The sequence below is a fragment of the Zootoca vivipara genome, chromosome 3, assembly GCF_965207765.1.
Source record: "Zootoca vivipara chromosome 3, rZooViv2.hap1.1, whole genome shotgun sequence".
Classification (NCBI taxonomy): Eukaryota; Metazoa; Chordata; class Lepidosauria; order Squamata; family Lacertidae; genus Zootoca; species Zootoca vivipara.
The window spans coordinates 89,661,542-89,685,065 of NC_142586.1; the positions used below are offsets into that span (position 1 = coordinate 89,661,542).

The following is a 23,524-nucleotide window of genomic DNA, read 5'->3' on the forward strand; positions in this document are numbered from 1 at the left end:
ACAGGTGTGGAGAATCCCATTTATCCTACTTCTCAGGCATTGCAAACCAAGGATATTGGATTGGATATTGAAAGAAATTAAATGCACTGCACAGTAATTGCTGAGAAGACTACCATTTGTGTTCCCACTCTGGAATGCATCTGCAGTAGTTATTTCTAATGATCAATCACTCTGACGTTGTACAACAGAGCTCCTCAAAAATAAGAAACTTTCAAATGAATGTTTTAAAATTCATATATTATCCTTGAGACAGTTGAATATATGCCCACTGCTAAGACACAAGAGTCTGCTCCCATTTAAAGGGGGGGACGGGGACACAAACAGTAAAAAGGCCTTAAGATAGCAAAAACAATATAATTAAAAAATTAAAACTCCAAACTCTTGACATCAATTTGTAATATATTGTTTTATGGGGGGATCTACTCCAAATTATGAATTAATGGACTTTGATTAACATTTAAGAAAAAGCCCAGAACAGTCTTTAGGAAAGCTTTGTGTTTTATCTTTAACTTGACAAATGAAAATGAATAAGCAGCTTCCATTTTAAACCGAGGTACTTCAGCGAAATGTCTAAGTTACGAGTGGCCTTTTGAACTTCCACTCGAATTCAATTTTCTATTCTCGTTTCAAATTCAGTCTTGTGAAAATATGTCCATTCAGCAACAGCAGATTAAGAGAAAAATGTAACAGTCGAGCAACAGCTACATCGTTTGGTAACAGCAAATTAAAAACCATGGACAACATTATTTGTTGGATGCTTAAAAAAAAAATACAACCGGGGAGAAATTCACTGTACATTACAACTTTGAGGCTGTTAAAAGTGACAAATCCAGACTGTACAGTGCAAGACATGCATTTCCAGTTACAAATTCAAAATGGAAGGAGTGCAAAAGAAATTAAAGCTTTTTTTTGTCTGAAATCAATTTACTCTTTATGATAAGGAACACAGTATTAGACAGTTATTTCAATGTAACAGTAAGGTCTTTCTCTCAACATAAACTTTTTAGAATTTGAACCATGCCTTAGGAAGCCTGTGTAATACTAAGAACAAATCGCTTTTATCCAATGTTTAAGAGTCTTTGAACCGCTGAATCAGTATCAGTAGTGTATAATCAGAAACTCACAGGCTAAAGGAATCAACCTTTGAAGTTCTCCTTTAGAGAAAAGAGTACCTGCTATCTATAGGCAAGCAGAAGCAGCAAAATAGCCTGGCTTATATACTCTTGACAAAAGTAAGATAAAATGACCTCGCAAGAAAAGAAACAGCTGTGCTGAAAGCAAATGCAAAGTCATGGTTAAGGAACCAAGAAATTGCTGTACAAAAGGTGACAGAGGCCAACGATTTAATTGCAACTCCAGGCAAATGCTTTACCAAGCGGACTAAGCAATGCATGCGTCTCTCCATGCAAAGATAAAAATATGGCTCCAAATGCTTAGGAGGAGGGTATGCATTTGTGAAATCTAAACTGAAGTCCCCTGCCTGTTAAGTTTTACAAAAATATATATAGCCAATACTGTAAGCTTCAGAAGTCATATTTACTTGTTATGTCGACTCCCACATTTATAAGCTACTTTTCAGACATTCTAAACCTGGTCACTTGCAACAAAAAAGTCAACCTCCCCACCCCCCCAAAAAACCCCACAAGATTTTCAAAAAGTGGTTCTTTCAAGTGAAGAGAACATCTGCTGTTTATCCACTTTTTATCTTCTAGCCAATTAAGCCTGGGTTTATTTAGTATACTCATTTACAGGAACAGATGCATAAATATAAGTTTCACTTTAATAGTCATTTGCACAGAAAAGGAAAATTAACTTTTCAGAACGTGATAGAGCAGGTCTGGTTAGTACAAATCTATGGCAAGTTATAATGATTCTGTGCCGTAGGCCCACTCAAACAGAAGCAGGGCAGGTTTGGGAAGAAACATCTCAGCAATGAGAGAAAGTTGTTCAAGTCTATGGTGTTCTGAAGAACCAGCAGCCTAAATGACACCATGCTCTGAATAGCGGTATCCAGACCAGACAACCTGCTTGGGCTACTAAAGCAGTACATCCTCCTGGAGGTGTCATTTATTCCATAGTTATTTATTATTTCGAAGGCGTTTAGACTTCCTAAGCGCACCTATGGATTCAACAGCCTTCTTCCTTTTCCTAGGAGTCTCCTCGTTTGGTGCTGACCCTGAGGAATTTCCCACTGCGCTTTCCATAACCTCTCGCAGTTTACGTTCGAGCTCAGCCAATCGGGCATTCTGCTCACCTATGATCTGGGTTTGCTCAAGCAGTTTCTGATCTTGATCTTGCAGTTGCTTCTGTTGCTCTTGCACTTTGGTGCGAAGCTCCGAAATTTCACGCCTTAGCACAGTCACACCTGCACCATTGGTTTTAACTTGCTGCTGGAGTTTGGTGACCTCCTGCCTCGATGGGTTTTGTTTGGAGAAGAGCTGCATTGTTGTTAAGGCTGCAGAAGGACCTGGAACTGCAGGAAGAGAAATTTACATTTTCCCCCAGTCTCATTTCAGATTTTGACTTGCACTCAGTCTTATACCTTCAAAACAGAGCATCAAGGTTTGCAAAGTGAATGTGAACAAGCAAATCTATAACTATTTCCCAGCATATAAACAAAATTTAATGTATGTGCAAGATGAGCATATTCACAGATTTTTACACTCCTGCTTAACAGGTAAAGTGGAAATTGCTGTTTAGAGACACTCCTACTCTGGGTTGCAGCCAGCAGAACAGGTTGCCCTTCAAGTGAGCACACCCCTTAAATATTGTTTCAACGTCACGTTACCAACTGTATATTCTGCCCTTAAATATTATTCAATGTATGTTTGAAGCCTTTTACATTTTAGCCCAACTATTGGAGGAGCTCCTCACTGTAAAAAAAAGCAAGCTGTGTTAACAGATGTTGGTTGCATGGGTCTCACTTATGAAATCAGCATTCATGGGAAACAGTCACTTCAGTAATCAGGACCCACATAATCAGCCCCCAGCAATATGGTTATGTCATTAAATGTTACCCAAGCCTTGCAGTAATTGTTTCCAGTAAAGTACCTGAATAACATTCTAAAGAACTTTAATGAACTACATGCAGCCTACACTACTACCACTGCTACATTTCCCTGTCCCTACTGACTATCTAACCTCATGCTTCCAGACCTCCCTATATCCAAAATAAGCAAAATAAAATTTAGTGCTGCAAATTGAGATACGGTTGCTGCCCTCTAAAAGTTGACTAAGTATAAAGAGTGAATTATTTGGGCAAAAAGTAAACACTGCTTTGTTTTAGGATTCCAGTTTAGTTTTACTGGCCAAAGTTGTATACAAAATAGAAGACTGTAGGATATCGTATATAGAACGGAAGGAAGGAAGGATATAGAGGAAGCAAAGCCAAGTTGATTTATATCCAATATCTATTTTGATAGCTAAAAATCTCCTAGCATTTTACGTGAAAAATATTTGTGATTTGGTTAATAAAAGGGACTTTGAACAGGTACAGAGTGAGTGAGGCTATCCTAAGACTTTAAAGAATTTAAACAGCTCTAGTTTGGTAAGAATCATGTTGGTTAAAAAAAATGTTATTAATTTACACTACACTTTTCTATTGTAATTATTGATGTACTGTATTATGTTTTGTTGCTACTATATACTGGGAAGGCTACTGTATTGTATATTCAGTGCTTTTTTATAGAAAAAAAGGTGCTGGTACTCACCATGAAGTTGTTACAGTAGTGCCACACTTTTAAGGGGGGGGGAGGTGTACCAGTACTGCATACTCTTAAGCACCCCCAGAAAAAAGCACTGTGTATATTAATTTTACACATTGTTCAGTAATTAGATTCTATTATCAACCCCAAATCCAAGCCTAAAGAGGATGAGAGCTAAAGGCTTCTATTGCAAAGCTGGAATTCCCAGTAATAAACTGGAATAATGGCAGAGGGCCTTCTCAGTAGTGGCGCCCGTCCTGTGGAACGCCCTCCCATCAGATGTCAAAGAGATAAACAACTTTCTGACATTTAGAAAACATCTGAAGGCAGCCCTTTTTAGGGAAGTTTTTAGTGTGTAACATTTTAACGTATTTTAATCCTTGTTGGAAGCCGCCCAGAGTGGCTGGGCAGCTGGATGGGCGGGGCACAAATAATAAATTTATTATTATTACTACTAGCAAAAAACAGAGCTTGACAAGACATTACACTGCACTAGAGCTTTTACTTTAAGGGAGAAAATTAGCACACAAGAAATAATTACCACCACCTGCCTAATCGTACGATCACACCAGGACAGGATTCTGTGGCGTCTAGAAAGTGATAAAATTTCTGACTGTAGGAGTATCAACCTATCATTAAGGGAGAGCAGGAAAGCTATGTTCCACCCACCAAATCAAAAAGTGTAAGTTACCATCATAATTTAGGTCACTGTGCTGCTTTTCCTAATGCAACGTTAAGGAAAGATTAGGTTGTGGTAATCATCATCATCATCATCACACCCCCAACCCATCTGGCTGGGTTGCCCCAGCCACTCTGGGCAGCTTCCAACTAGAGATGTGAAGGCCCGGAAAAAACCCAGAAAAATTGGGGGGGGGGGGTTTCCTGGAGTCTTTTTTGTGTTTTTTTCCGAAAAATTGGAAAAATAAAAAAATAGATTATGGAATATTTTAACATGATGAATAAAATATTTTAAGATAAGGGGTTCAAATATTTTATAAATCATTTCTAAAAAATATGTATGGTATCAGATTATTCTAATTTCTGTGAGGACAAGCAAGTCCTAGGTTACAAACTGAACTCTCCAATGCAAGAACAAGATACATTTCTTCCTTTAGGAGGTGCTGTTGTCACCAGAAAAGAAAAAGGGTTCAGTTTTGTTTTTGCATGCATGTGTTGGTTCTGTTCCTCTTCACTAGGCCTCAAAGCACTGGAAGAAAATATAGAGCAACAAAAAGGGCCTGGAAGTATATACTGTACTTAATTTTAAAAGGTTAGGGTTACTGCTGGATTTTTAAAAATTGTTTTGTGGAGTTTGTTGCTCCATTTGTTACAAATACAAATAAATATTATTTTTAAAGTAAATTATATTTGTATTAATTGTTTGGATACACTATATTTTTAATATGCTAGTTGTGATAATTTTATGCCCATTAAAATTGTCCATAGTTATATTTTATGTTTCTAAAGTAACAGAATGACTTTCAATCTGGAAAAGAAAAAATAAGTGCGAATGTAGCATTTTTTTCAATTTTTCAGAAAATTTCTGTTTTTTTCGGGGGGGGGACGGTTTTTTTCCGAGCTTCAGAATTTCTGGAAATTTTACATCTCTACTTCCAACACATATAAACACACTTACTGATATGGAATGGGGATGAGACATGATGGCAGTGAGGATACAGTGGTGCAGATTACTGGCAGAACCAATCTGGTGCTTCCAGCCGTGCATACATCAATATGAAGTTACTTTCAGTAGTGCAAAAGACATTAATATAAGCAAGATAACCAAAGAATGAAGTTTCTTCCTCTTAGAAGCCATTGGATTGGCTCCAAAGGACACCTCTGTTCACAGAAGGGCCTTCAATCCTGTGGGGAGTCCTGGGAACGAAACTGGGCACAGTGGGGGGCAGATCTCCACCTACACTCCCTTGCAGCTGCTGCAAACCACTTCCCACCCAATTCCAAAGGAAACAGAGCAGATTTGTGGGGAATATAGAGTTGGGGGTGGGAAAAATTATCATCCTTCCCCCTTCCATGCACAGGAGCTGGAAGCACACTTTCCACAAGCAGAATGAATCTCACTTGTTCTCTGGATCCTTCAAATAGTTTCTATTTTAAAACATTATGTCCTGTTTTAATATAGTAATGTAACACCCTTTTTTAATGATAACATTCAGAGGAGACAAAAGTCACAAGAAAGTGGAAGTACTATAGCTTCCCACTGGCTGCATAATGTACAAAGACTCAGAGCATACATGAGGTACCTGGAGCTGCCGCTATAAGCCGTCCCGATACATCTGATCCAGGCAATTTTCTTTTTAGAATTGGAACAATCTTCTCATCAAAATATTCCATTGCCATCGATGAAATGTCCCTTAACTCCTGAAGGACTTCGTGGGCTCTCTGAGGAGCTTTGGTAGAGTTTACATACCTTAACACACGATAAATTTCATCAATCACCTAAAACAAATGAGAAAAGTTGAGACATGGCGACTGGCAAAAGCTAAGAGTAGCATATGCTTTAATAATGTCTATTTTCCACAGTGACTTTTAAAACTATTTTAAAAGTAATTGAAAGGTACTTGAAATTACCTTGAGAACAACTTTTGAGTCATTTACAGTTTTATTTACAAGCAATGAAATTCACATTTTAATCAATGTTTTATAAATGGTTTCAGCTAGTACATTTACATACCATATGATCAAAGCCCTAATAAGTTGTTAAGGCAATCTGTTATAACAAAGGAACAGCATTTAGATAAGAATCATCTGAGATAAGCCTACAGAAGGTTCTGGACTTCCATCAGTGGCTCCTCAAAACAAAGTTTAGCCCTAACAACTTATTCCATCACACTTTAATGCAGCCATCTTTTGGACTTTACCTTCCCAGGTATAAAGCAGCAGAGGTTAGAATCCACATACTTCATGAAGGTCATATTTAGCAGGGACAGCCTTGTTTCTACAGCAGCAAGAATATCTGCATGGCGAGCTAGCGAGTGATTTCTCCGTTCCGATTCCCGTCTACAAAGACACATCCAAGACAGTCAGTAATAAACACTGCAGAGATCTGCAGGACAGGTGGTGCAATATAGTTTGGAAGTTTTGATCCTTATGGTTACAAGATTCTGTCACCAGAAATGATGTGTGCTTTAAGAAGCCATTCCATTTTTTCTATTCTAATTCAAAATAATCATGTTTATGACTCAATCTGCTTTAATATAGATCCAACAATTATCGTATTATTTTCCAAGTAGTTTTCAGACACAGGTGAAACTAAAGAGCCTTGAGTTTCCTTGAAAAGTAGGTGGAGTACTTTAAAAATAATTACATGGGGAAAACGCATTGCTAGAACATAGCTCATAGCCTTCCTTTGCTCACCACCATAGCCAAACATGCATTATTCCAAGAAGAATTCCAACAGCAGTTTGATATTTCACACTATAGCATAAGAACTGGATACAGGTGACATTGCTTATGTTATCAGTTCAGCACCTAATGCGAAGATACTAGAAGCTGTTGCTAATTTAATCACTCTCTTTTTTCCACACAGTCCCTGCTGCAAAGCCTATTTCCATCTGTCCTAGGGGACGGGCTCAGACTCACAGAGGCTTCTTTTAGCTGTTCAGGGTGAATCTGAGCCCCACCCTCTTTGCCATGTGGAAATGGACCTTGTGGCAGGGAGCAGTCTTCCTTCCAGCACTCACGGCAGCAGCAATGTCCCTCCGGCCTCCCATGTCAGACCTATGTTATAGCCCAGGGATGGGTTAGGATTTGATTGTTACTTCCCTCTCCAAGCCAAATTTGACAGTTGGGCGATCCATGGCCTGGCATTATGAGGCCCATTTTTGCCCACATGGCTTGAAATCAAAAGGCACAGGTAAGGGCACAGCCCACAAAGCGCTGACTGATCAGCTGAACTTGGGAAGTCCCATGCACAATACTTTGTGGGTGCTGGCAAAAGACATGTTCAACTCAGCCATGTTTTACAGTAATATGTGATGTCGTGTGTAGGGCAGTTGGATGTGGCTTGGCTAAAATAGCCTTGCAGGTCAAAGGGGGAGGCTTGGCACACCTAATTAGGCCCACCGACTAGAGGTTCTCCACAGTTCTAACTTTCTGATCCCAAATGGGACCCTCAAGGCCCATTGTGTTAAACAAATGTAGTAAACAAATGCTAGACACTGCATATGAAGATAATGTATTAGAATCATAGAGTTGGAAGAGACCACAAGGGCCATCCAGTCCAACCCCCTGCCAAGCAGGAAACACCATCAAAGCATTATTGACATATGCCTATCAATGCATATTAGAATAAAGCACAGAGATAAGACAGTAAAGAACTCAAAGTTGTTTACCAACCTGAGAGCCCTGCAAAACAAGAGATTTTAACCAGCTTTTTGAATGCTATGGGAGTTGAGCTGGAGTTTTCCTGGGGAGAGAGAGTACCATATAGAAGGTGTTACCATTCAGGAAACACTGAACTTGGGAGCTGATTTCCTTGACCTTAAATGGCAGTGGCTTCCATAGAAGGGCCTCTAGTTGTACATTTGAGAAGCTAGCGCTTCAACATTTCTCTGTAAGTGGCTCCGTTTAAAATCAGTTCTACCTCCGGCAGTGCTGAGAAGCCAAAAAACCAGCATACAGAATGATAACCTGCATTAAGTACTGTACATAAACCAGGATATAAAGCGAGGTGGAAGGCAGCGTCTTCTATACAGGGTCTTTTCAATTCCCCCCCAACCCTAAACAAACAGAACCCTCCTGCACCTCCTAAAGGTAAGGGAATTTTAAAACGGCATCTTATGAGTGAGGGGCTGCCAGTGTGAACACACACACACTTCCCTACGTCATACCCTAGAGAATTTGGTACAAACACTGGTGAAGGAAAAGAATGCACAGTGTATGTATGTAGCCCTGCTCTCTATTTTTAAATTTTACACACACACACACACACACACACACACACACACCCTTCAGTGGCCAGTTGGTATATGCAAACAAAACTCACTATCCTATTCCAGTGTGTGCCATGCAATTTCTAATCCCACTGACCTACAGCAGGGGTAACCAACACGATGCCCGCGAGATGTTTTGACTACAACTCCCAGTCTTCGCCAGTACAGCCAAGGGTCAGGTAATTATACTTCAAAACATCTGGAGGGGTCCCAGGATGGTGAAAGATGGCTTACAGTATTATTATCACTGATGGTGTGTGTCTTCTCCAAAGGCAAGACAGGTAGTGACACTCAAGCAAAATGAGAGCCTAGGCCCAAGCAGAGGGGAAAAGTCAACCCAAACAGAAAATCATTCCAGGTACAGGTTGCCCTGTGCAGTGCTAAGGTGCACAAAGAGGACTGCTAGCTCATTCTTCATGCTAAATGCAGAAACTTTATTACTGTCACAAATCCATCAGGCACAAGGAGGATATATTCTTTAAATATTTGTTTCACAACCGGTTGCAAAGCAGCTTTCCTTATATAATCTTCTTGCAAATACAGATTTTTAAGGAGTATTACTTCTGACCTTGTGGTAAGCACATACCTTGGGAGCTGTGCTTTAACCTGTTTCTGGCACAAGTTGTGGTATCTTTCCACTTTCAGAAATCCCTGATTCAGCATTCTCTGGCAGACCAAGTCCATTCGCTTACAAACCTACATTGAAAATAGAAAAACAAAACTCAAGGTGTCTTCTTTACTAGTTAATAAGCTGTGACCCCCTTTTATGATTAACCAGCTTGTCTTAAGTGCCACAAGCTACACAGCACAATTTGAAATGGGGCCACTTCAAAAGATAACAAAACCGTCACTTTGCCCTTTCCAAATCATTTGTTCCAAAGCTCCAACTCCAGAACATGTTTACTGCTCACTCACATGGTGTGGATGTTGAAGTCTTAAGAAAATTTCCATGCTTTCTGGTGCATGAATGAATTCTTAAGTGGCATAACACTCTTCTTAAATGGATTCTTTTAAAATTTTAACATTCACTTCAATTCCATTTATTATATGTTTATTCCACTCTTTCATCTGCCGAAGGAGCTCATAATTAATCAAAAAGAAGCTGAGGCACATGCTCAGGTTTACAGACTAAAAGGTAAGTCACACAAAAGGAAAAGGTGTGGAGGGAAAAGAGAACGGCAAAAGATCAAAAACAATGCCAGAACAAGGTAGCAAGTTGTAAAGGTGCAAGTAGCTGCTGCTGCTACTGCTGTGAGTAGACTGTCTCGCCAGAGTGGTGCATGCTCTAGTTATCTCCCGCTTGGACTACTGCAACACGCTCTACGTGGGGCTACCTTTCAAGGTGACTCAGAAACTGCAATTAATCCAGAATGCGGCAGCTAGACTGGTGACTGGGAGTGGCCGCCGTGACTATATAACACCGGTCCTGAGAGACCACCACTGGCTCCCAGTACATTTCTGAGCACAATTCAAAGTGTTGGTGCTGACCTTTAAAGCCCTAAACGGCCTTGGCCCAGTATACCTAAAGAAGCGTCTCCACCCCCACTGTTCTGCCCGGACACTGAGGTCCAGCTCCAGGGGCCTTCTGGCGGTTCCCTCACTGCGAGAAGTGAGGTTACAGAGAACCAGGCAGAGGGCCTTCTTGGTAGTGGCACCCGCCCTGTGGAACACCCTCCCATCAGATGTCAAGGAAATAAAGAACTATCCTACTTTTAAAAGACATCTGAAGGCAGCCCTGCTTAAGGAAGTTTTTAGTGTTTAATGCTGTATTGTGTTTTTAGTATTTGGTTGGGAGCCACCCAGAGTGGCTAGGGAAACCCAGCCAGATTGGTGGAGTATAATAAATAAATAAATAAGCAATCAATCAATCTGGCATTTCTATTCAGCGGTGTCACAGTGACCTTCCTTCACTGTTCTTGCCTGAACAGAGATGGCCAGGTACCTGGCAGCCCAGCTGGTGACAAAGGCCAGTGTCCTCTTTCACTTTATTCTGCACTCCCAAGACAACCATCAGTTGGAGCAGACACAGTTCTGGCTGGCAAGAAGGAGACAGGAAGGTATATTTTCTTTAGATGTTCCTTCTTTGGTCAATGACAAGGGCCAGGCCAGTTTGCCCACTGCCATGGAGGGGGGGGGCAACCATCCTTGTTCCTTTGGCCATTGGCAAAGGACACAGTCGGCTTCCTCTCTGAACACTGGAGTTGCTTGCCCAAAAACTATTTCTAAGCTTTCAGTGATGCAAACTGAACAACACACCTACTGGGTGTGCAGTAGGGTGGCAGCTGAAGCTTTGTTTTCTTTTACATTTTAAGAAGAATGCAGAGAAACTGGAGGCGTTTATGAAGAAAGCAGAGATGACTAAAGGTTTATAAACACCATACACATGAGGCAAGACTGAAGAAACAGGTTCTGTTTATCCCAAAGAAAAGCTGAAAATACACAACCATACCAGAAAAATTCAGGAGAGATCTTGAGGAAGACAGGAGAAAACAAGAAGCAACCATCAAAGGAGAGAGAGAAGACCAAAGTCATTTGGCTCTCCTCTCTCAGACATTTAAAATGAGATTTTGTGAACCACTCTGAGATCTTTGGATTAAGGGCAGGATATAAATTTAAAAAATAAATATTATGAAGTCTAACACAGATTGACCTGGCCTTCCAAAGAGACACCAAGTAAGAGTTATAATCAGAAGCAATATATATATATTATTAAAAATACTTCTAGCCCATCTTTCTTTGTGCAGTTTTGTAGCACAAACAAAAAAATGCAGTAAAACCCAAAATATGTTCATAGTTGTGTTATCAAACAGGTTGCTGAAGGAAGTTATTTATTATTACTTATTACTGGCCGGGTAACTTCCATCTTAGAAGCAAGGTTCTGAAAGATAACACGGAAAGAATGTGAACTCTTGGAGTGTTTGGTTTAAAAGGCTGCTCTGCACTCCAGACTTTATTTTCATCTACATTTCAGCAAAAGAAGAAACTTCTCTTTTTTTACCTGAAACTAGGGCCTAACAATATGACCTTGAAAACAGTTACAGCATCTTTCTCTGAAATTTATACTCAAGTACAAGAAGTTTATAATGTTATGTGCCAATGTAACGTACTGTACAAATCAGGGGAATTTCTTAATTCATACTGTAAAATCTCTGATCTTGGAATCTCCAGTTAAAATTGTAGCATGCCACTCTAAGCTTTCCCCGCCATAAAAGAGACTGAAAGTAGATTACAAGCCAAATGAACGACTTGATGTACTAATGCTTTGCGTGTTGGAAAAATACTGGGTTCATACAGCACCTAGGTGCCTAGAAAACATACAGTTTGTGACATGTATAAATGCTTGGCATGTTCCCATCTGCCCTGGGTTAGCATCTCTAAAACAACTGTACTGTATTAGCTTCTACAAATGTGGTTTGACATCCATGAATCAGAAATACTTTCCAATGTTGCCGCAGCATACACAAAAGCAAAAGAGAGGGAAAACCCAGCACTGCCCATGTCATAATTTAATGTGAATCTTCTCCACCCACTAACTTTAAGTAGAGTTCCTTGATAGACACATTAGAAAATGATATGCGTACCCTGACACCTAGTGGCAAAGCAGAATACTACAACCTCAGTCAAAATCTACCTGGGAACACAGAAACAAAACCGATTCTGTTCACTAATGCTATAGAATTCCACACATAAGCAATATGTGTAGGGATGAATAAAGGGGCAGCTACGTTTGCAGACTGACACCCACATATTCAGGGAGTTAAATCCTACGCAACAAAGGATCTCCAAAAGGCTGTATCCCAACTCGAATGACAAAATGGTGGGTGCGACTCATGTACAGTAAAAGGTAAAAAGGTAAAAGACCCCTGGACGGTTAAGTCCAGACAAACTTCTCTATAGGGTACAGCACTCATCTCACTTCAGGCCAAGGGAGCCGGCGTTTGTCCACAGACAGCTTTTCTGGGCCATGTGGCCAGCAGGACTAAACCGCTTCTGGTGCAATAGGACACCATGACGAGTGCCAGAGTGCATGGAAACACCATTTACCTTCCCGCCGCAGTGGTACCAATTTATCTACTCGGCTTAGACATGTAATTTTGGATGTTTGGGCAGCAGGGGAGCAAAATTCATAGTTAAGATTCAAGTTCACTCTTTAGTATATTCAAGATCAAACTACTAAAACAAAAGGATATATTTTAACAGCATTTGTGGAGGTTACTTAAATTTTTCAGCCTAATATTATTACTGAGAAAAAACACACATACTGGTAGTATGAAATCAGGGGATCCCTGAAAAGTGCCCCTACTAAAGCTACACAGAATATTTTGGGGCCATAGCACGTCTCACAAAAGATGCCAGTTCAGAATGCTGCAATGGAGGTGCAAGGAGTCAAAGCCAATGTCAGAAACTATTAGGAAAGGTAAAGTAAAGGTAAAGGGACCCCTGACCATTAGGTCCAGTCGTAACAGACTCTGGGGTTGTGGTGCTCATCTCGCGTTATTGGCTGAGGGAGCCGGCGTACAGCTTCCAGGTCATGTGGCCAGCATGACTAAGCAGCTTTTGGCGAACCAGAGCAGCGCATGGAAACGCCGTTTACCTTCCCGCTGGAGCGGTACCTATTTATCTACTTGCACTTTGACGTGCTTTTGAACTGCTAGGTTGGCAAGAACAAAGACCAAGCAACGGGAGCTCACCCTGTCGCGGGAATTTGAACCACCGACCTTCTGATTGGCAAGCCCTAGGCTCTGTGGTTTAACCCACAGCGCCACCCGCATCCTGATTAGGTACTGAATATAAAACAGCAAAAATGTTAATGACACTTCTATGTGAAATGTGATGCACACATACTTGAATTATTATATGCAGCTGCATCACAGAAAAGGTATTCCAGAACTAGGAAAACTACACAGGGTCTATCAAAATAACCAGAGTAATAGGATCATGTTCCCTATTAATCCTAGAACAGCAGAATATGTAATTTGTTAAGGCAGGAACAACCAATTCATTGCAGTATGAATTTTCGTAAGTTACACCCTACTTCATCAAACATGTGAAGTGGCCCACACACTCTTTGACAATACGTTTCAGTCAAAGAAAGCAATTCACCTAATGAACTTATGGAGTTAAGCACCACAGAATGTTATGATGGCACCGGCAAAGGGAACTTTTAAAGAAGGACAGAATCAATCAAGGATAGATACTGATTATAATAGCTTGAAAATGGAAGCTAAATGGTAGTATGCTTCCAATTACATTTGTTGGGATAGGCTTCCACAGGGTAATGACCAACTGAATGCTGAAGGCAGAATGTCGATCTAGGCAGACCTTTGATCAGACACAGAAGAATAATGCAGTTTAGAGAACAAATGTAGTTAAGTGGTATATAAATGGTTTAAATAGCCTTGGAATCTTTTTATACCATTATGCTACCCAATTCTCTTCCTCCATTCCTTACATTTAAGAAATCTTTTCACTTCCCCCTCTCCATTGACTCTTCCTCATTTACCTTCCTTCCCTTTGCTCCGGTTTCACTTGATTGCTTACTTAATTACTGCCTCTCCATTTATACAGCTGTTCTATAACAGGAGTTCTCTAAGTGGCTCATAAAACAAAACAAAAACACATGCACTTTAAAATGAAATATAAAATAGAGTTGCAACAAATTCCTTTACAAAAGTCAAAACAATTAAAACATAACCTTGTATGTCTCTGATCAGATGGTAAGCCTACGAGGAGGGTCTGGTCTAGTTCACTGAAGATTTTTGCACAATATCTAATGGTTTTAGATGTTTAAATTACAATAAAGCTAATTCCCCAAATCCAAGTCTATAGTTGTACAAGCACAGTATGGCACTGCTATCATTTTGAGAGAGGTTGAATCAAGTGATGTCAAGTGTTTCCAAAGTCTACCCCCACATCAAGTTTAAGACAAAACCCCTTCTTGTTCCACTGCCTTCCTATCTCCAGTCCCTGCTGCATGAATGACTACTTTTGAGAGAACAAACATGATATTCCTATCTAATATCCAACTGACACTACTATCTCAAAAAGGCCCAACTTGCTATGTTTGGAAATGTCAGTCAACAAACCTAAAAAACAAGCAAAGCTGTGAAAAAGAGAGTGAGTGTCTTATTAGTGCCAGAGAGAAGCATCCCCCAAAAATAGGTTTAGCCAAGTTTTTATAAGGGGGGACTGTTAAGAGAAAAAGAGAAAAGAAAACCAGTTTAAAAGAGAACAAGATTGTGATCTCCCTCTCCACCCCAGAAAAAGCTCTCAAGAACAGAGCTGTCCTCTACTAAAGACAATCAATTGTGACACAAAAGTGGCCAGAAAAGGGGGCAGAAGAGGGCAGCACAGGCTTATGAACTCTCCACCATGACGTGCAATGACCTGGACTGCAATCCCCGTGCAAATTGGGTGTTGCCTGTACTAAGTGGAAGTCAGAAGAACATCTAAGAACACAAGAGCCTGGGCTGGGACAGGCCAATGGCCCAGCTATAATCCATTATCCTGTTCACACAGTGACCCACTAGATACCGGTGGGAAACCAACAAGCATGATTCACACATAAGTGCGCTCTGTCTTCCTGTGGTTTCCAGAAACCAGTATTCAGAAGCATTGCTGCCTTCAAGTGTGGAGGCAGAGCAAAGCCATCACAGCTAGTAGACAGAAGCCACACACTTTGATAGGTCTGAGTGGAAGATGTGCTGGGAGACTTGAGAAATTTTCTGGAAAAGCCCTGTGCACAAGAACAGAGAGCATGACTAACAACCGGCACACATAAGCATTGGTCAACTGTGGTATTGAGAGTGGGGAAAAGATTGTACTCTTCACTAGCTAGTATAAAGCTGAAAAATAGCGGCCAGCAGATCCTATAACCTCAAGAAACAGAGAATTATGGATGTCTATTCTTCATGGCGAATACTATTTCATGAACACCTGAACGCAGTCTCCAGGTAGCCCTGGATTCACTGCCATATTTAGAATACCACCCTGGTATGTGAGCATACTTTTAATCTCAAAGGCCACTCTAGCATTCGGTGCAATGTGCCTTTTGTCTGGAAGGTTTGGCTGTTCAAAGTACAACAGTCAACTTCCAAAGATGGTTGAGACACGGAGAACTCTTGTTCCACTACCTGCACTTCTTTTTGTCTTTCGAAGTCCATTCAATTGGCTTGTTTTGCACCATGAGGCCCTTACTTTCACCTTCCAAGTATTTCTGGATATAATCCTTATGCTCCACTGACCTCCTCTGAACACTCTTCACGGGCACAGAAGACGCTAAACTAGACTGTTGGCTTAGTGACAAGCCAAGGCAGCAGCTCTCGGGAACCGTACAGCAAACCAGCAAGCAACTTGGCCAGCTCCGTGTACAACTTCAGTAGTGTCTATGCAGGTGCTCCCTTCCATTTGAGTGCCACTGGTTATGAGCAATCGCTACCCACCCCAGACAACTGGAGTTCTGCCAGCCACAAATCCTGGCTTACTTTGAAGCCATTAAGGTTTGCACATAATGGGAATCTACGATTATCTACAGCTTTCTGGTTCGTTTCCCCGTTTGTGTGAAGGGGCTGTGTACAGGTGCAGGAAGCTCATCCACACTGCATTTTAAACTAGTTTGGTTTCTCATATCTTTGTTAGGATAGTTAGTGGTGTTACACTGCAGGAGCAGGAGGTGGAGAATCTAAATTACAGGCCGAGGTAATGAATTCCACAACCTGTATATATTATGCAAGTCTGTATGATCTCTTATATTTCGCAGAATTGTTTATTCTGCTTCCGCTAGTCACTTGAGGCAAATGGTGGAAAGAAGCTTTGCAAGGCACTGAAGACTCAGCACCAGACTCCTGAGAATCACCTCCAATGATCCTTTTGGCTTCTGCTGCTTAGCCAAGATTTATCCACACTTTCAAACACATCTTTGCAACCATAAGCAACAAAAACTGGCCTGGGGAGTTTTTTTTTTAAAAGAATCCTTAGGTTAGAATGTTAGGTAAGCTAGATTCTAGAGCTTTCCTACAATTCTTTGCAAGTGCTGAGTAACTCACAGCCTTGACTTTTCTTTTAAAATGTACGAAGATCCCTGCAGGAGCTGGTTTCAGTGCCTCCTGCAGTGGTATTTAAATCTTTCTGAAGGGCTTCAGAGATGCAGCCCCTGCCCCCATGCATTCCTTCGGATCAGGATACTTCACTGTGCTGGGAAGTATAGTAAGCATAAATATCTGAAAATCAGTAACAAGAAGCATCATCAAGTTGATGCCATCTGGATGCTATCAAACAGAAGAGTTTTGAGCATGTACACTGAAACAATGTATTAATCCCTGTTACTCTAAACTAGCAGGCTTTTATTTATAGTTATTTATTTAATGGATTTATACTCTGCTCTTTGAAAAAGGACTCCACAGAGCAGCATACAATATTTCAAAGTACAAATCCATTACACAAAAACCTTTTCTAAGAAATAGCAACAATAAACATCAGTATAAAATAATAGCTTATGCACAACCCAGTTAACTACCCTCATTCATATTCCCAATCAAATGCAGATACCAAGTCATTCAGTGCTTCAAAGCTAATAGCCAGCACTTTGAATTTGGCCTGGAGACTCACTGATAATCATTGCAACTGACACAATATTTGGAGAACACCTCCAGATTTTTGGCCCCTGCCAAGAACCAGGCAATCACATTCTGTACTAGTTCAAAGTTTCTAAACCAGGCATCCCCAAACTGCGGCCCTCCAGATGTTTTGGCCTACAACTCCCATGATCCCTAGCTAACAGGACCAGTGGTCGGGGAAGATAGGAATTGTAGTCCAAAACATCTGGAGGGCCAAAGTTTGGGGATGCCTGTTCTAAACTGTCTTCAAAGGCGCATTACAGTAGCCCAGTCTTAATGAGACAAGTGCATGGAGAACTAATATGAGATCTGACTTCCATCTTGTCTGGAACAAGCTAAAGCTTGTTCTTTCTCATCCATTCTTTGACAGCCTCCAAGCACCAGCTTAAAAATACCTCGGCATGGCTGGGGTGAGCAGATAAGAGTCAAGAGTCAGCTGCATATTGATCAGCACAGGATGTAAACATGGTGCCAAACAGTGTCAAATTCATGTTCGCCTCTGCTTCCATTATCTTAGTTGAAGCTACTGAACAGAATATGGTGCCTGGAATTACCCACCCATCCCCCAGTTTCTCTCCTTTGCTCTTCCAGAGCAGTCCTGGGGTTCACAAATGAATAACAACCTAGAATCAATTGCCATGGTTTCCAGTGTGCGTACCAGTACACTGAACACCTTCAGTGTGCCATGGAGGTTGTTGCTCAAATCCCACAAACTGAAAGCACCTTGTGCACGATGGGTATCAGCAAACAACTATAAAGCGAAAGAACACAACAGTGCAATTAAACAAGGCATCTTAAACACATACAAATACTCCAATATTTTCAAGGTGCATTTTTATATATGGGAAAGGGGTGGCTGGGATCAGAAGTTTAGTAATTTTCCATTCTGCTTCTTTGTACTCATCACCTGTTTCATAAGCCTAGGGTTGCACATATTGTTAATATTAAGGTTAAAATTGGAACAGGGAAAACACATAAGAACTACTGCTCATGTTCTACCATATATTCATTTGTCTGTTGAGAAGCTGCCTGAAATTGGTAGTAGAACACTTTCCCAAAAACTAGATATTTGCTTGTTTAGTTGCTTATTTTTTTCTGTTCAACTTGCTCTGTCAATAATTCCTCACATCTGCATATGTTTCAGAATCACCAGATGGAGAATTGTTACATGATAGGAGGATTATCTTAACTGTGATAGAAGTTGGGAGCCCAATATGATTATCTCCGTTCAATCTTTGTAACTAAGAGCATGGTCTGAACTCTTTGGGCAAAATACTGCTGAGTGGGTAGAGCGTCATGGCCAACAGAAAAATCAAGTTGCACATAAGGCAGTAGGGTTTTGTGCTGCATGAGCCCAAGGCACCTAGAAGAAAACCTAAGACTGTCCCTTCCATCTCCCTCACTTCTGAGCAGGGCAGCTTAGTTATTCTTATACATATCCTTCAAATAATCAATTCCCCCTTGCACTGGAGGGACACAGTGCTTCAAAAACACTCATATAAATATAAGCACGTCACTAAGCCCATGTACAACTGTTTTTGCCACTTCTACTAGACAGAGAGGAGTAAACTGCACAAGGTGCTCCCAAGCTGCACTATGGGAACACGGCATAGGGCTATGTCTGCCCCAGCAAACAAATGGGACAAGTACAGTGGTACCTTGGTTTGCAAATGGCTTAGTTGTCGAACAAATCGGCTCCCAAACGCCGCAAACCCGAAAGTGTTCCAGTTTGTGAACATTTTTCGGAAGCCAAACATCCAACGCAGCTTCTGCTGAGTGCAGGAAGCTCCTGCAGCCAACTGGAAGTCGCGCCTTGCTTTTTGAATGGTTTCGGGAGTCAAACAGACTCCTGGAAAGGATCAAGTTTGAGAACCAAGGTACCACTGTACTGGAAAAGGAAACAAGTTGGGAAACTGTAGGATACTGAACCTTTTAGACAGCTAGTACAGGTTTATCAGATTTGCATTATATACCATGAATACCATTAACTGTATATGATTAAATCCACTCTTCAAGCCACTGAAGCAGGAAGGAATCTTACTTGGATCTTTCCCGTCAATTGCTATGCACTGTGAAGCAGATAGAATGTTTGGCTGCTTAGCTACATCAGTTTGATGCCTACATAAACACATCAGCTGATAAAAAGAGAGGGTTTGGTTTTTGCTTCACAATATCAACTAGAAATCCACTGTTACTTTCTTAGAATGCTTTAATATTTAACCCAAGCTAGTTTTACATAGCACAGTGATGAAGTGGCCAACGCAACTGTCCTTTGTAGTACCCAGGGCTTTTTTTTCTAACAAATATGTTTGGGGGTACTCTCATTTCCCTACTCATATTGAAATACTGCCCCTCAATGAGGCCAAACTTAGATTCACAAAATGTTTAGGGGTATGCGTACTCCCAGAAAAAAGCACTGGTAGCAGCTTCTGTTTAGCAAGGAATCTCAGCTACACCAATTCTAATTAAGATAAATTAAGAATGCCATTCTAAACTCACTTACCTGCGAGTACAGTCCGATGAACAGAATGAGACTAGCTTCTTAACACTTATCTGTAAAACTGGGCTGCATGTTAGATGGCAACCACCCTCCAAGATCAGAGGAATATGAGGCAAAAGCAATAATGCACATTTCCCCTTCTAATTCAGTGTTCTAACCCAGGCATAGGCAAACTCGGCCCTCCAGATGTTTTGGGACTACAATTCCCATCATCCCTGACCACTGGTCCCGTTAGCTGGGGATCATGGGAGTTGTAGTCCCAAAACATCTGGAGGGCCGAGTTTGCCTATGCCTGTTCTAACCAAAGATGTTTGTCATGGTATTACACACATCTATCTAATCCCCCCCCCCCCCCAAAAAAGGCTGTAATGCTGTTTGATGAAGAGGTAATAGAAAATGAAAACTGAAAGGTGGAAAAACCTGTCAAAGCTTTTCCACAGCTTTACAAGTTAGTTATTTTGCTTACTGCCTTGACATAGGTTGCACATACCAACAAGAGAAATAAAGCAAACAGAATTCTGTACATAGTCATATTTATTTTCAAAAAGTGTCAAATATATCAAGCATCAGGAATCAAAATAAGCTCTCCTTTAAGCAGTCAATGACACTGTTCATCTCATAAAGCTGTCTTGTAGTCCTATGCATATCTACTCTGAAGGAATTCAACTGAATTCAATAGGGCTTACTCCCAAGGTTGAGTGCCTTAGATTGCAATCCTACGCAATTGCACATTACCTGGGGGAAAGCTGCACTGATGAATATGCAATTTACTTCCAAGTAAATACACAAAGGATTGTACTGCTGTGGAGAAAAAACCATATTCTTTCAGAGAAACCTACAGAGACTGCATTTACAGGCACATACAGTACATGGGCATCCATTAAAATTAAAAATTAAAATTGGGCACTGGTGTCAACTATATCAAAACATGGACCTTTTATTCAGATAAAAGAGCAACAAAACATCAATTTAGAGGTATTTTTTCCAATAATGTTTTAAGATTTTTTAATATTGAGAAAGTCTGACAATAGCAAAGCTTTCATTCCACAGCTAGGAACTAGTATAGGGAGAATATAAGCCTTAGATTTTTAAACATCTGCTTTATGATACTGAAATTCTAAAGCTACTGAATGCATCCAAATTGTGCCTTTACCAGGGCAGAACTAAAACAGATGCAGTAGATACTCTTCGTATTTCACAAATTCCCACCCTCCCATATGACTATTGCCACATGTATTTTCTGTGTTTAGATGAACTTGAGATCTTCTGAGAATAGCTCCTAACAGGGTGCACTTGCCCCCAACGCTATGGAATTACAATGAGATACATTAAATAATTACCAAAAGAAAGAAAGAAAAGCATTCCATTCACTAGAAAGCACTATAGAAATGATACACAGGCCCAAAGCATCTACCGCAGCCTCTTTGCGTGGTAGATGAAATTAACTCTACACGATGAACCTTATCCGAAGAGTCCCATCGCCCATGCTATATAAAGAGATGGTCTGCAATGGAAACGCTGTCAAGGGGAAAAAAGTCAAAATACAAGGAAGCGGGTGGGTAAGGAGGGTGAATGTTGAATATGAACAGATTTACGGAGACCTTCACTCCCCAGTGTCGTACCACCGATTCCCAATCTTTCCCGAAAAAGGCGCAGCAGGCGAATAGAGCTCTGCCGCAAAGGGGCTGCAACCTGCGGCCATCATCCTTAGTCCTCCCCCGTTAAACCTCTGGATGGATCCCTTTCCCTCCCTCCCCCCCCCCTCAAAAAAAGAGCGGGCTATTCCTTAAAGGTGGGCAGGAAGGGTGGAGAGAAAGGACTTCAAAAGGAAAGGGAATCCAGAGGTCATCCAGTGCGACCACGCCGGGTTTTTCCCTTCTCTCCTCCAAATCAAGTGGGGAAAGGGATAAGCCGGGGAAGGAGGCGTGGAGTTGGGCTGAGGGGGGGATCCCTGAACCGATTCAAAAAACCAAGTGGAAACGCTTGCCAATCCGGAGGGGGGGAGGGGGGTGAGAGAAAAACGGCAAAGGGAACGGATGCGAAGTGTCGCGCCCCCAAATCCCGCCCGGCCAAGGCAGGGGTCCGAGGTGTCGCTTCTTCCTCCCCCCCCCACCGCGCCTCCCTCTCCCCCCACGACGCGGCCCCTCACCAGGCGGAGCTGGCTGGTCTCGTCGTAAGACAGGAAGCCGAGGATGCCCTCGATGGCCACGATGGGCAGCCCCACCAGCGTGTTGCTCTGCGGGAGCTGCTCGAGGGGCTGCGCTTCCCCGCCGCCGCCGCGGGGCTGGGGCAGAGGCGGCGGCGAGAGCCGCGCCGAGTCCATGGCGCCTCCTTCCCCCTCCGACAGGAGCCGCTCGGCCGCCGCCACCACCGCCATCTTGGGGCCTATTCCCCTTCCTCGGCTCCGGGAGGGGGCACTTCCTGTGGCGACGTCCCCGCCTCCTTCGCCGGCAGGGCGCTTTAAAGAGGCCGCTTCCCTTTAGTGTCTCTCAGAGGTTCTCGGCGGGGTCCTCCCGCTTTCTTTCTTTCTTTCTTTCTTTCTTTCTTTCTTTCTTTCTTTCTTTCTTTCTTTCTTTCTTTCTTTCTTTCTTTCTTTCTCGTCCTCTTCTGAGGGATCCTGCTGCTCGGCAGGGCCGGCCTCCCGCTGTCTTGGAGTCAAAGAAACAGAGAACTGAAGAGTTGGAAGGGGTGCCCGAGGGTCATCTAGTCCAACCCCCCTACAGTGCAAGAATCTCAGCTAAAGCACCCATGACAGATGGCCACACACACATACACACCACTTCTCCCTGAAAACTCATGCATGTGTGAACCACACCAACCCCTATAAATAGCCATAATAAGCAACCCCAAGTCCTGCGTTCAGCAGCAAAACATCATTGTAGAGGTATACCCCCCCCAATAATGTTTAGGGGTTGGTGTGGTTCACACATGCATGTGAGTGACCATGGGCTTAGCCAGTCCTTCTTTTTCTGGGGGGATGCAGGAGTACGCATACCCTAAACATTTTGTGAATATAATAATAATAATAATAATAATAATAATAATAATAATAATTTATACCCCGCCCATCTGGCTGGGTTTCCCCAGCCAACTCTGGGCCATAGCTAAGTCTCCCGTTTTTTGCGGGAAACCCCCCATATTTTAATCCGTTTCCCGCTGGCAGCCCGGATTGGAAAAAATCCCGTAAATCTCCCAGATTTCCTACCTGCCAGGGAGGCTCCATTTTGGGTGCTGGTGCCGCCCGATTTCCGGTGCCCAGACATGGGTAGCGCGGCACCAGAAGTCGCTTCTACGCATGTAGAAGTGCCGCTCCGCCCATGCCTGGGCACCAAAAATCAGGCAGAGCAGCACCGGAAGTTGCTTCTACGCATGTCCAGACATGCATAGAAGTGACTTCCGGTGCCACGCTGCTGCTGATCCCGCATTTTTCAGAGGGAGACTTGGCAGCTATGCTCTGGGCAGCGTCTAGCAAAATATTGAAATACAATACAGTGGTACCTCAGTTTACAAGCACAATTGGTTCCGGAAGTCTGTACTTAACCTGAAGCGTACTTCACCTGAAGCGAACTTTCCCATCGAAAGTAATGGAAAGTGGATTAATCCGTTCCAGATGGTCTGTGGAGTACTTAAACTGAAGCGTACTTAATCTGAAGCAAACTTTCCCATTGAAAGTAATGGAAAGTGGATTAACAGGGCTGTCTCAAGCTGGTCGGGTGCCCTGGCGCCGTGGCGCGGAGATCGCTCCGGTGCCCC

At 42.0% G+C, this 23,524-nt stretch overlaps 1 protein-coding gene across 1 annotated transcript; it reads right to left on the reverse strand.

Annotated features, from left to right (window-relative positions):
* Positions 1 to 220: 220 nt before the first annotated feature.
* FBXO28 (F-box protein 28) lies at positions 221 to 22,177 on the reverse strand. The gene is made up of 5 exons (XM_035111421.3): positions 21,921 to 22,177; positions 9,243 to 9,352; positions 6,584 to 6,722; positions 5,966 to 6,161; positions 221 to 2,473 (listed from the first exon to the last, which is right to left on the reverse strand). Exons 1-5 carry the CDS (start codon positions 22,146 to 22,148, stop codon positions 2,079 to 2,081), a joined length of 1,068 nt encoding a protein of 355 aa, XP_034967312.1. The 5' UTR covers positions 22,149 to 22,177; the 3' UTR covers positions 221 to 2,078.
* Positions 22,178 to 23,524: the final 1,347 nt, after the last annotated feature.